We start from the raw sequence: 13,361 nt of genomic DNA, 5'->3' as shown, positions 1-13,361 counted from the left end.
TTTAAATCATATAGTGTAGTTCAACATTTTGGCCCAATAGCTTTCTAGACTAAATTAAAATAAAAGATAGATAACGCTCTTACGGTTTAGTGTTCCATGTTAGCACAATGAGCTAATGACTTAGCTTTGTAGAAAGGCTAAAGTAAAAATCTCACCGGCTTAACATCTTGAGTTCCCAGCATTACTTAAAAAGTTTGAAAGAGATGCATTTTAATTTTTGTATTTTTGCTGCAGGCTAGCGGTCTCCTACTGCTTTTAGTCTTTATGCTAGGCTAGGCTAAGTTTATCAGTTGGAAATGTAGACCAAGTACAAACATTTTCAGACAGGGAGAAAATGGTACACCTTTTTGAGGTATAGTATAGGGTATACTGCATATACAGTCATAAAAATGAACTGCACATATAGACAGTAAAATCATTTGGCCTTGGCGTACATGTTTGAGTGTTATAAACCAAAGCTTTCTGTCATATAAAAACAACTTTCCTTACCCAGTTTTTCTTCTTCTTTTGAATCCCAGCATCTCCTTGGGTCAATGCAAACAGTTCAGACGATAAAATCGATCTCTACGATGTGCGCAGGAGACCATGGTGAGTTTGAATTTGTCCTGTTTTCAGTTCACAGTCTATCAAGTCTCATGGCTCTCTTAGCTCTACTGTTTTTCATTACGAATAAATAACTTGTTAAAAATACTAAATGTGCATATTGCATACACCGAGTGATCACTCATAAGAATATCTATCCACACACACACACACACACACACACACACACACACACACACACACACACACACACAAAGTTTAAAACAATCCAATCAGTGGTATGATCAAAGCCAAACCCACTCAAACAAATACATCAGAGCATCAAGCTCCTGCATATCAAAGGCCACCAATACAAAAGCTGTATTACTCTCCTAAACCTGATTGAAATCTGCCTTGTCACCATGACAACCTTTTAAACCACATTATGACATTTCATTATCCACAATGTCCCATTTACTGTTGAATACCCCAAACTCTGTATGAAAACACTCAGAGAAGAGAGTTGATGAGAAGTAAAGGTTTAGTGAGCTTAAGATGCTAATTTAAAAAATAAGAAAAAACGTGAATCCACAAAATATACAGTCTCACTATTGTAAGGGTTTTAGATTTTCATTAGAAATTGGTTTCATGAATTGCTATTCTGCAGGATAGTTGCCTTTTTGTGTTTGTGTTTTTTCAGTTCTGTGCACATATACTTCTGTTTAATGCTCAATAACCACAATGTTTTTTTGTGTCTGTGTGTGTGTGTGTGTGCTTGTGTACGTGTGTGCATTGTTATTACTCACCAGGTACATTCAGGGGGCGGCGTCACCCAAGGACATGCTGATCCTGGTGGATGCGTGAGTGATGACCTTATGATTCATCCATTAGCCTACAGTCGGATTTTCTTTTCTTTTTGCGCGCCTGAAGGCTGTGATGCTAACTCTCTGACTAGCTTCACCCCCCGCTGGGAGCGACTGCGCTGTGCTCACAGCTGCCTCAGCGCTAGTGTGACACTGACAAACAAACAAAAAAAAGAGGAGGCAGTCGGAGTATCGGACGACTTTCTCATTTACAGTCCGGTTGTTTATTCCAGTTTCTTGTGCCCTTAAAGTTGAGGTTTAAAATATGTTCTGAGAGGACTTTTAATGGAGTTGTATCAATCGTGACAGCATGAGTCTTTGATCAGATTCCATAACTTCTGATCATTTACAAGGTAAATAAAAATGTAGGGGTGCCGGTGGCCTAGTGGTTGTTGCGCACACCCTATGTGCAAAGGCTTGGGTCCTATGGAGCGGATGTCCTAAGGTCCTAAGGTGTGTCGTTCCTCACTCCCTTACTCCCTGATTCCTTGTCTTTCTTTTCATGTGATTCTAAATGATGCTTGTGTATCTAACACCTGATTATCTATATAATTCACTGTCATTTATTTAAAGTCAGTCCTCCCCCTCCTCCTTCTTTTTTTCTGCTATGTAATAAATGTAGTTGTAGAAATATTGAACCAATTCTTCCTCCCATCCTGCAGGAGTGGCAGCGTTTCAGGCTTTACCCTCAAGCTCATACGAACGTCGGTCAGCAAGATGCTGGAGACCCTCTCTGACGACGACTATGTGAACGTGGTTTATGTGAGTATTAAAACACAGCAAATACTCAAATTGTAATACCAGTAGAAATAAATACAACGTAAACTTAAACAGACTCTCTGTCACTTTATGTTACATGTATTTCTTTTTATAAAACTCTGCTCTGAAAGTTGGTTTTTGATTCAGAATTTGTTTTATATTATGTTATATGTTCCAGATACACATTTTGCTGAATGTTAATGTGGATGTATTTGAGGCGTGGCTGTTTGAGTAGCTTTACTCTGTACTGTTTGAGTCATTGGTTGAAACATGGCAGTGACCTTTTTCAGTGACTTAATGTGCCGCACATGGATGGATCGTTACTGTGGCTTCATACGTGCATGGATGCGTGCATGCTCATGTGCTCATTCTTTTCACTCATCCCTTATACAGAATATATGTTTGAGTGTGCGTGTGTGTTGATGTAAGGCTGTGTATGAGAGAAATGTCTAAAGAGCATCAGAGCTGAATCCAAGAGGTTGTGCCTTTCTATACAGCGAACAAATTTCACAGCTCGAGCAAACCTTGGGGATGTGACAAGATAAGTTAGACAAAAGATGTTTTTATTTATGAGCCACACTTTTAATGAGGTTCTTAGAAATGAAGCTTAATTGAAATTCTTCAGGAATCTCAATCATCAAGCATTCTGGAGATTGCAGAATATTCATCCATCATTAAGGATAAGCGGGCTTCTTCATTTAAGGCAAATGTAAGAACGATGGCAACATGTGCTTTGATATAAAGATATATTTTCATTTCAGGGTCCTTCTTCCTGCTCTTGGTGGGAATATTGAGTCGGGATAAACCCGATTTGAGAAAATCCCATATGACTTGATTGGCAGGATTGAAATTCAAAATGTACCATCCTGACTTTATTTTGAGCCTTTAGAGGCACTGCTTTAATCAACCTCTTTATACTGTTGAGCCACGACCAACAAACTGCTGCTGCCACTGCCAAGTATGTCATATTGAATGTCTCGAGTTAAAATAAGGGACTAAAAAAGTAACTTCAAGACCTTTTTGTGCACTCCCAGTTGCCTGAAAAACCTCTCGGTTGGGTTACTGTGCTCTCGACAACTTATACTCTACGAGTTGTAGTTAATATAAGCGATGATAGTTTGCTTTTTTTGCTTTTTTTCAGAGTTATTTTGGGCTTTTTGTGCCTTTTAATGGAGAGATATGACAGTGGATAGATATGGAAATCAGGGAGAGAGAGAGAGTAGGAAATGACATGCGGAAAAGGAGCCACAGGTGGGTTTCGAACCATAGCCTCCATACATGGGGCGTGCGCACTAACCACTGCCCCACCGGCGCCCCTGCACTGTCTACTTTTGATAGAAATAAAGCGACATAAGGAAAATCTTACCGTTAAGGAGCTCTAACCAGAAAATGTTACATTAAGTTTATTAGCTGATTATTGCACCTAATAAAAGAAGTTTATTAGCTGATGAGGAAACCAGTTGGCAGTCCCTGAATGGTAAATATTTGTTTTACAGAGATGTTGTCATAATGAATAATGGTCAGAAAGTCTTTGGGGCTTGAACTCTACAGGGAGAGAGTGTGATCGAAGGACGTCTGCCCTGAGCAGCAGCAACATCATCGATCCACCCCGTGGAGTCCGGACGCTGGTGGTGGTGGTGGTGGTGGTGGAGGTTGTGGCTGATGATGTCATTTGAGGCGGAGGAGATGATGAAGATGAGGAAACTAGGATGACTGCAGTGTTGATGGGGTGGTGGTGGAGGGTTGCACGAACGATGACATGAACAAACGGAAGGAGGAGAAAGCCATATTTAAAACGACAGCAGCAACATGACAGACTAACAGTGAGGGAGAGGGGCAGTGCTATTGGATGGATGTGACCAGGTGATGCAAACAGCTGATGAGTATGTGAGAATATGAGTGAGCATGCGTAGTGAGAGAATAAACTACTGAACCAGCACACAGAATAAAGTCTTGCTGACTGAACTTATGCAAGAGCTTAATTTTCCTTGAATCTTTCGCTCCAGTGACTTCCATCTTTCGCACAGAATCTATTATTCACTCAGATTTTGCAGACGCTTTATTTGAATTTCCCTCTAATGCTTATTTGTCTCCTCTTTCTGCTTCTTCTTGATGGTCGGGGACCTTTTTTCGATTTAGTTTCCAAATGAACCATAAATAACATTTTCTTTCAATTCCCTTAATAGAGCAGTGGTTTCTGTTTTTGTTTGGAGCTTTCAAATCAGCAAAGTGAACGGCCTTTTGAAGTTAATCAAATCAGGCAGCAGCGTAATAGGAATATTGATGGCGTCCCACTCCGCTTGTAGAGGTTTGAAAATAAATTTTAAAGCCCTTTTGAAGGCATGATCTAGTACAACCTTTCAAATTCAAACAGTGAAGCAAAAGCGACAAGGTCGTCTTTTAACCCTGTCCGTGTGTGCGTGTTTGTGTGTTTTTAGTACACACATATATGTTTATATAAAGGATCTTTTATGCTTCCGAGCATCAAAAGGGTTTTCTTGTTACACATTTTCCTTTTGGAAATCTTTTTAAAAAAAAAATCTTTTTAACACATATGATTTCTTTAAGATAATGTCAGAGAATTATTCAAACTATGCCTCTGCAATCTTTGAGTCTGAATATGTTTGTGTGTCTATGCTAAAAGGCTAGCGCTAACAGGATAGGACCTCAGAAGTGACTGAGGTACTTTTTGAAAACATCAACTTGAACCATGTATGAAGAAGATGCCTACAAACAGAAAGCTGTGTGTTATACAGAAAGATGTGTGTTATAAGTAAGAAAAACATTCTTGTATACTTAACTTTGTTTCTCTGTGCGAGTGTGCATGTGTTTCTGTGTGTGTGTGTTTGTGTGTGTGTAGGCGTGCGTCTGTTTAGAGGACGAATGTCTTGGCAGTATTTACCCTGAAACTTCCAACAGCATGTTGAACTTTTGGAAACCGTCTTCAGGAGCCACAGCATCCTCCTGCGTTGAAAAGCATCAATCCATGTGATAGAGTACACAGCTTACACTTACTTTGTGTACTCTGGGGGCACTCATGATGTCATTATTTAACCGCTCTGATATCTTTTCTTCCTTTATGACTCAAGTGAATAGTTTTGCTGTTCGTCATTGTAGGATATAGAAGTCACTTAAAGGTGTATGTCGAATTTTACATTCAAATATCTTAATGAATAAAAAATTGACTAAACCTATGTTTTAGTTATTTTTTTGTTGAGTACTTATGTTACCTCAAATATTCCCAACACTTAACAAAGCCAGAGAAATCCTTAACTTTATAGTTTTAACGCACCGCCATGACAGACACGTCATGTTGACCGTTGTTAGGGTGCGTAGCTGCAGAGATTTGGAATCAAGCACAAAACCAATATTTGTGCATGTGATGTGCGTGTGTGCACATGTTTGGTAATGCATATGTAGAAAAAGGTGTGTGTGCGTGTGTGTGTATGCGTGTGTGTGTGTGTGTGTGTGTGTGTGCGTGTGTGTGTGTGTGTGTGGACCATGTTTGCAGTCAAAGCCAGAACAGATGTTGGGTATTAATGAGCCATGTCTCAGCCCTCCATGGATGCTGTGTGTGTTAGTAAAGCCTACTATTTGTGTGTGTCTGTGTGTGTTTGTGTGTTTGCATGAATTGAAAGACATCCATCTGTTCCTCCACATTAACTATTCACCAATACTAATCTAATTTGTCTTTACATGCAGGGCTGTGTACATGTAATTTAACTTGTTACTGTAGTGTTTTTTTTCTCTACAGCATGACCATTCCATAATCAAGCTCTTTGTTTTTGTTTGTTTTTGTTTACCTCCTTATGCCACTGTTTTCGCATCCCTTCCTGCTCTCCTGCTCAATCCTTTCCTTCTGCTCCTTTAGCTCCCTTCGGTCTGTGCAGATTTGATAAAGCCTGATTTCTATTTAAACAAATTTAAGGATAATTGAAGGAGTGTTTTTTTTTAAAAACGTGATCTCTTTTGTAATGTTTGAAGTCCAAACCTGAATGTTTAGGGACACCGCATGCCTCCGTATCAAATGGGAAAACCACATATTTAACAGAAAATATGTGCAAGTGCCTTCCCTCCACTTCCCGTCATCCCTCCTTCCCTCTCCCCCCTCCAGTTCAATGACAAGGCCATGTACGCGTCTTGCTTCGAGAACCTGGTACAGGCCAACACGCGGAACAAGAGGAAGCTCCAAGACGCCGTGCTGAGCATCTCCGCCAAGGGCACCACCAACTACAGAGGCGGCTTCGAGCTGGCCTTCGAGCAGCTCGCACAGGTGAACTGTCCGTGGGGACATTTTAGTGTCCTCTCTGTCCTGTAAGTGTAACAGAGTATGATTTATGTGTTCCATAGTTATTATATCAACAATGTCCCATGAGATATGCACGATCACAGAGGCTCGATGAAGTGTTCTAATCAATCTAATACAACTTATTCAATTTCACATTTTAATTAAAATGTAAAAAAATAACGATTAAACCTACTGGAAGACAAACTGCCAACTCCCTGTCAGTGGTGTTAGACTGAAGAGTGAGTATATGTCGCCCTCCTCTGGTGGATTCATACATTACAGCTTGTTATAAGTGCTCCCTTCAGATGGAGAAAGAGGTGTTAGATCTTAATTCACCTCCTTAGCAGCTCCTGTAACAACACAAATGTGATGTAAATAATTGTTTTTGATAAGGTAGTGGTTGAATGACCTTTGTACCTGACAGATGAATGTGTCCCGAGCAAACTGTAACAAGATCATCATGCTCTTCACTGACGGAGGAGAGGAGAGGGCAGAGGAGATCTTTGAAAAATACAACCCCACGCAATCGGTAGGACTTCAAACTCTAAATGTTCAGATAGTAGTAGAACACAGAAGGCATTTTTTTTAATCCACCATGTTCACCTTTCTTTACTTTTCGTCCTCACAGGTGCGCATCTTTACATTTTCAGTGGGTCAACACAACTACGACAAAGGACCAATCCAGTGGATGGCCTGTAAGAATAAAGGTATGAAGTCACAAAAATAAAATGAAGAAAGTATCTTAAAGGTCCCTCATTTGGTTGAAATAATATTTAATAATATATTTAAATTGCATGAATGCTGAAAAAAGTCCCTTTTCTACATTTTGACAATATTTGTGAGCACATGTTGCCACAGTTTGGCCCTTTAAAAACATTTTTGAAATTTGTTGTAGTCAACCTGAAGTGAGAAATGGATGATTTTTAATTCAACTCTGCTTTTGGTTTTATAGGTTATAGATCTTAAAATAGTTTTTTTTTTTTTCAGCTTGAAAATATCAAAAGACTTTAAGATTGGTGTGGAAATTAGAAAAAGACACAATATGCCCTCCACATATCCCGACATTGAAACTATATTTTATTTATTACTCAGTGTGAAATCTAAAATTGAAGCTTTAAAATAAAAAAGTTTAAATAACGTTTGTTTTTCTATGGATGTAGAATAAAATCTTGTATTTGTCTCAGGCTACTATTACGAGATCCCATCAATAGGAGCCATCAGGATCAACACTCAGGTAAACGCCTCAGTTCACTTCTCTTCACTTCTTTGTGAGTGGCGCCCTCTTGTGGTCAAATGTTGGATGTTCATGTTGCAAATCCAAGCGTCCCCTTTCTCGCCCCTCTTTGCAGGAGTACCTGGATGTTTTGGGCAGACCCATGGTGAAGGCTGACAGGAAGGCCAAACAGGTTCAGTGGACCAACGTGTACCTGGACGCGCTGGTAGGTTGTACGATACAACAAAACACACAGTGCATGATCGCATTGACAAGTGAATGCAAGGAAGAGGGGATACTTTAAGATGGGTGGGAAAACAAAGTTGTGACCGCCGCTTTTGTAGAGCTCTGTGAGAATGAGACCAAATCTGTTTTCTGTCAGATAAAGAACTTCAGATAAGTCTTCTAAAAATGATGCTAAACATTTGCCGTTTGTCGTCTTGGTAAACTCGACCTCAACCCCTGCTCCAGTCGTGTTTGTATAAAGACAGATACATTTTGATGAGAAAAATGCTTCTTTTATCACTTATTTGTGGTGTTTAAGCTTCTGTTTTAGGCGACAGCGTAGATAAGAGAGCAGTCTGGTAAACTCCGCCAAATGGTTTTGGATGTTCACTGATAACAAGCCGTCTATTCTGGGACTTTTATCGACCCTGTCATCACCAGAAATGTCTCTGCCTTTTGTTACAGGAAAACACTCTTTATTTATTTTTTTTAGAAGATTTCGGTTTCAGTTTTCCCGGGGCACGTCTGGTGTTGGTGCAGGACAACTCTTTGAAGGGATATTTAACAGTTATGGCGTTGGACCTTCATTAAGGCGCTGGCGTGGACTCGCAGTGTAATTAGGGGTATCATGTCATGTCTGTTGTCCCTGATTTGCCCTGACTTTGTGTTGTTGAATCCATTTAGGTTGAAATCAGTCAGAATGGAAATGCCGTAATGATGCCAAACAAAATCAATCGATGATTTCTTTAGATGTTTTAAAGCTGAAGTTACTAGCTTGTTTTCAAAACATTAAGCGATCTGTTATTTGTGTTAACTTTGGGGGGGTTAAAGTGAAAAGTTTTCAGAAGGAGTACTCAAGTCCTCCACTTAGATACAGATACCAGAGAGCTCCTGTGAGGAACTATCTGTTTGTGTTGATTTTGGCGCCCCCCTTTGGTCAGTACATCTTATCTTTTTGCAGATCATGCTAATAGAGTTTTCTGAAAGTCTCGTCCAGCTGTCCTCTAACAGTCAAACATGTTACTTTAATACATGTGAAGTGTAAAAGGCGTCTTTGTCTGACAGCAGCGTTTACAAGCATTCAATATTACGACATAGAAATAATCAATCTTTTCACTGACTGTCTTGTTTGCATTTGAAGGTCGTATAGACGCATCAATAATCATTTCAGTCTTTTTCATTAACAGTGAAAACCTCCCGGAAGTAGCTTTGAATAGAAAGTATATGTGCCTCATAGATTCCCACCTCTGTAAAAAAAAAAAAAAAAAAAGTCAATGTTAGCCTACATACAAAGTTTTAATACAATATATGACATGTTTCATGTTTAGGAGCTGGGCCTGGTGATCACTGGAACTCTACCTGTGTTTAACAAGACCAAGATAAAGGTAGGAGAAAAAACACTTTGGTTTCTCATTTTGTCGTCTTTGCATCCTTTGGTTAACAATGACTAGATTTATGGTAAGTGTGACACTTTGACCCCATGAAGGATTTTAAGTCTGCGGTTACGTGACACAACCTAATGTTTACCAGACTAAAATAATAGACATACAACATGATTACTCTCAGTGATCCTCTTCTTCTTTCCTTTTATGCTCCTCTTTCTTGTGGCTCTTCCTTGTGTCCTTTGTTGACGTTCCGGTCCCTTAAAGCTCTCCCACATGCCTCCACAGGAAGATGTCATAGAGCAGATATCAAAAAGCAGATCAAACCTGTGGATCAGAGAGACAAATGATCCGGTAGCTAAGTGCTTCAAGATGAGTTTACATGTCTACCTCGAAGGACTCGAGGTTACCTCCTCTGTGACTACAGACTAAAGGCTGGAAATGCCTTGTCAGTGACTCATGGCGGCATGTAAAGCTGTTGGGAATGAGACTGTCCAGATTTTTGTTGCACCCCATTTACTTGATATCCTTCAGACTGCGCAGAGGGACTTGACTCATCCAGAAAGCACAACAGGAATCAAACTTGTGTCTCCCACTGACTCTTTTCACCCCTAATTTACTCTGTTTTTTTCTCCCTGGTTTGTTTTTCTCTCTCAGAAAACTGAAAACCAGCTCATCTTGGGTGTTATGGCTATTGATGTCTCCCTTGATGATATCAAGAGACTGACGCCTCGGTTTACTGTAAGAGAGCATCTTTTTTTAAACAGCCTTGTTTTCAGTTATATCTCATTTTTAGCATGTTCCAGTGCCTTCTCTGACACAGATATCTTCACCTTGATTTCATTCTTCTCCTAGTTTGGACCCAATGGCTACTACTTTGCCATTGATCCAAATGGATATGTGCTGCTCCATCCTAATCTTCAGCCGCTGGTAGGAGAAATCACTGGACTAATCATTTTCACCTGACATGTTGATCCAAAGATATGGGTAATGTGCCAAAGCCCATTAGTTTGTCATTAACAATGGCCGAACTGGCAAGAGAATCATAACATTCCTGATTGGGAATATAACAAGTGTTCGAGACACCGAGCCTGTTTACACTCGGTAGTTATTTACATGTGTACTCGATGATCCCATCACAAGTGGACAGCTCAAAGTACAGCCATTCAGAAAACGACACTATTCCCATGTGTGATCGGATCTCTCTTTCCTGCTGTTTCATTATGACAACCTTTAAATTATATGTATTTTTAAAACTGTGATGCAGACTTCCAGCAGGGAGAGAGAGCAAGAGACACACAGAGAGAGAGAGAGAGAGAGAGAGAGAGAGAGAAAAAGCTCATGTGGATGAGCGAGGCAGAGGAAGCTGGTGAATATTGACTGATGTGTTAATGTGATATAAAAACTTTCTTTCCCAGACGCCAGATGTTACTCTACAGTTGTGCTGTTTATCAGTGACTTGTATGAGCTAAAAATAAATAATGATGATAATACATTTTATGTATAAAGCATTTTGAGAGTTAAACCGCATTACAGAAGCATGTAAGATGAAACGTGTTTGAAAAGCATGCACAATGTGGTTGAATAATTGGAATGAAATGAAAAACCTTCAAACTCAAATTATTAAATTAGGCAAGCGCTCTGTCACTCAGCACGGTCTTGGCCCTGAATACAGATACTAGACAGCCCTTCAATGGGGCCAAGAACATATTAGCATACACACTCCTGGAAGAATGTGGACATATGCAGCCCAGACCAAGTCCCGATGTGGTCTGAGTGACTCAATGTCAGAGTGATTCAGGTGTGTTTACACCTGTACTCAGAGCTGTCCACTTGTGATCAGACCACTGAGGATGCATGTTGATACCAGGTGTAAAACAGGGCTGTTTAGTATGTAAAGTGTTTTCTCTATTGTAGAAAGATTGTGTATATATTCTGTCCTGTTAGCATTAAACTAGTATTAAACAGTATCTCTGCAGCAGCTACAATGTTTGTCTGAGTTACCGCACTCACTTTCTTTGTGTCGTTTGGCTGGCTTTTGAATTCTTTATGTAAAATGTTCCGATTGGTTCCGAGTGTTGTCTGTTGAAACATGGCAAGATGTTTTTCATTGGCCTTTGAGAATTGCACTCTTCTTGTAAATTATGCGTGCACACATTGGTCACAGATGATTACAACACTCAAACGTCAGCGTTGACAGACAAATTAGACCATAATATGTTCCCTATTGGACGCTGCAAAAAAAAACATGTATGCATCGCGATCTCTTTTGGAAGCACCAGATCAACAACTGATGTTTTATGTTTTCTGCATTGTACTCAAAGCCCCCGAGTCATAAATACAGTATGTACGACGGACTGATTGCTCGCATTTCTCTGCAGACTGCCAAGTTTAATGAACCTGTAACGCTGGACTTCCTGGATGCAGAGCTGGAGAACGAGATCAAAGTGGAGGTTTGGAAAATAGATTACTCCACCTGTATGGCTCCATGAACTCTTGTCAGAATCAATGGTGTTGCGTAGTTTCTAAATGTTCTACGAGGGATTCATCGTTTCCTTTTTTTTATTTTCTGATTAATTTGTTTTTGATTATTTGGTCCACAGATAAGAAGGAGAATGATCGACGGTCTGACGGGGAATTACACCATTTCTACTTTAGTCAAATCACAAGACGAGGTAATTTCATTCAGGGATGTTGGAAGTCCATGACAATTCTAAACACATTTACTTTGCAGTGAAATGTACTGATGTTCCGACCCAACTTTTGCCTTCAAAGCGCTACATTGATTTAGGTCAGAGGACGTACAGCTTTGCACCGGTGAAGGGGACAGATTACAGGTAAATACGAGCGACGTCTCATGAATAATTGAATACGCAGTCCTGAAATAGAGGTAATCCAGATGTTTCTCCACAGACACAGTTTGCAAAATGTTCCTCATAATTGCATAAAAGTATTTTGTTCTCATTTGTACTGGAGCTGGACGGGGGTCTTGAGTTCAGGATGAAGTCCAGGCACGATTTAAAGTGTTGTGGGTGGAGCACTGAGGGGGCCTGCCTGATGCTAAAAAACACTTAGCAGGAGTTACTGAAAGATCTTCTACGGCGCTTCAATTCTCAAAATATGTGTTTTCGCATGTGAATTGGGTCTGTTGAGGAAGATTGTGGGAAAGCATAGTGGATATATTTCTTAAAGAGTTTCAAAAAATGCACAATTTTCCAATTACAATTTAAAAAAAGAAGCTTAGTGTGATAGAAAGGTTACAGCAACACTACACACTGTTCTGCTTTTTTGCAATGAGATGTTGTGTGCATATCCTCTTCAGCCTGGCCCTGGTGCTTCCAGACTACAGTATGCATTACATCCGGACCACTATCAGCGACACAATCACCCAGGCAAAATGTAAGTGCCAATAAATCACCTCAGACATTTGTGCCCTTCTTACTTTTTCCATTCGGTCAAATTTACCTTTTATTTACACCGTTTGGTAAATGTTGGGATATGTCTGCTAACATTCTTTGGTCACATTATTTTTTCTCCATTTAAGGCAGAGACAGCCTGAGTTACTGTAATGGTTCCTATCCATCACCTACAGTGCCCCAAGCACACCTAAACTGCAAGCCCTCGCTTCTTGTATAACTATGGCAACGCACACACTCGGTTGTGGTGATGTTTAAAGATTTTGCTGCCAGACAGCAGGACGAGTGGCTCCAGTGTCGTCTTTCACACTTAGAGTGCTCGTGAACTAATTTACAACTAAATACATCATTTTATGTGCATGTGTGTGTCTTTAAGTGGATGAATGTGTGGTTATGTGTTTTTGTCGGTGGGTCAGAGGTTCCACATGCAGCATTGTCGTCTCATATCTCTTTGGAGCAATGTCTGTTTCCACTAGTAAAACATTGACTCATAGTATTCAAAAGTATTCCTCAGAGGACAGTTTTATAGTTTATATATGTGTGTGTGTGTGTGTGTATGTGTGTGTCTACAGTATGTGTCTGTGTTCACTAAATTTAAAAAACATGAAAAGATAATATTCAATCTGTTACTTTTAGAAGTTGTTGTTTTGCGGCTGAAATCTTATCTCACCTGTGAACAAAAAGAAAAGAATG

At 39.9% G+C, this 13,361-nt stretch overlaps 1 protein-coding gene across 1 annotated transcript in view; it reads left to right on the top strand.

Annotated features, from left to right (window-relative positions):
- cacna2d1a (calcium channel, voltage-dependent, alpha 2/delta subunit 1a) overlaps window positions 1–13,361 on the top strand; it is an 82,661-nt gene that overhangs the window by 47,182 nt on the left and 22,118 nt on the right. The window contains exons 8-22 of the mRNA XM_065951284.1: window positions 519–588; window positions 1,332–1,382; window positions 2,048–2,147; window positions 6,259–6,417; window positions 6,857–6,961; window positions 7,061–7,139; window positions 7,617–7,666; window positions 7,782–7,871; window positions 9,199–9,255; window positions 9,910–9,993; window positions 10,108–10,182; window positions 11,634–11,705; window positions 11,856–11,927; window positions 12,028–12,089; window positions 12,575–12,651. Of these exons, the coding sequence (XP_065807356.1) occupies window positions 519–588; window positions 1,332–1,382; window positions 2,048–2,147; window positions 6,259–6,417; window positions 6,857–6,961; window positions 7,061–7,139; window positions 7,617–7,666; window positions 7,782–7,871; window positions 9,199–9,255; window positions 9,910–9,993; window positions 10,108–10,182; window positions 11,634–11,705; window positions 11,856–11,927; window positions 12,028–12,089; window positions 12,575–12,651 (1,203 nt within the window). The remainder of the gene's footprint in view (window positions 1–518; window positions 589–1,331; window positions 1,383–2,047; window positions 2,148–6,258; window positions 6,418–6,856; window positions 6,962–7,060; window positions 7,140–7,616; window positions 7,667–7,781; window positions 7,872–9,198; window positions 9,256–9,909; window positions 9,994–10,107; window positions 10,183–11,633; window positions 11,706–11,855; window positions 11,928–12,027; window positions 12,090–12,574; window positions 12,652–13,361) is intronic.

Source organism: Labrus bergylta, chromosome 23, assembly GCF_963930695.1.
Source record: "Labrus bergylta chromosome 23, fLabBer1.1, whole genome shotgun sequence".
Lineage (NCBI taxonomy): Eukaryota > Metazoa > Chordata > Actinopteri > Labriformes > Labridae > Labrus > Labrus bergylta.
The sequence above is the reverse complement of the archived record's forward strand: the minus strand, read 5'-3'. Positions and strand labels throughout refer to the sequence as shown.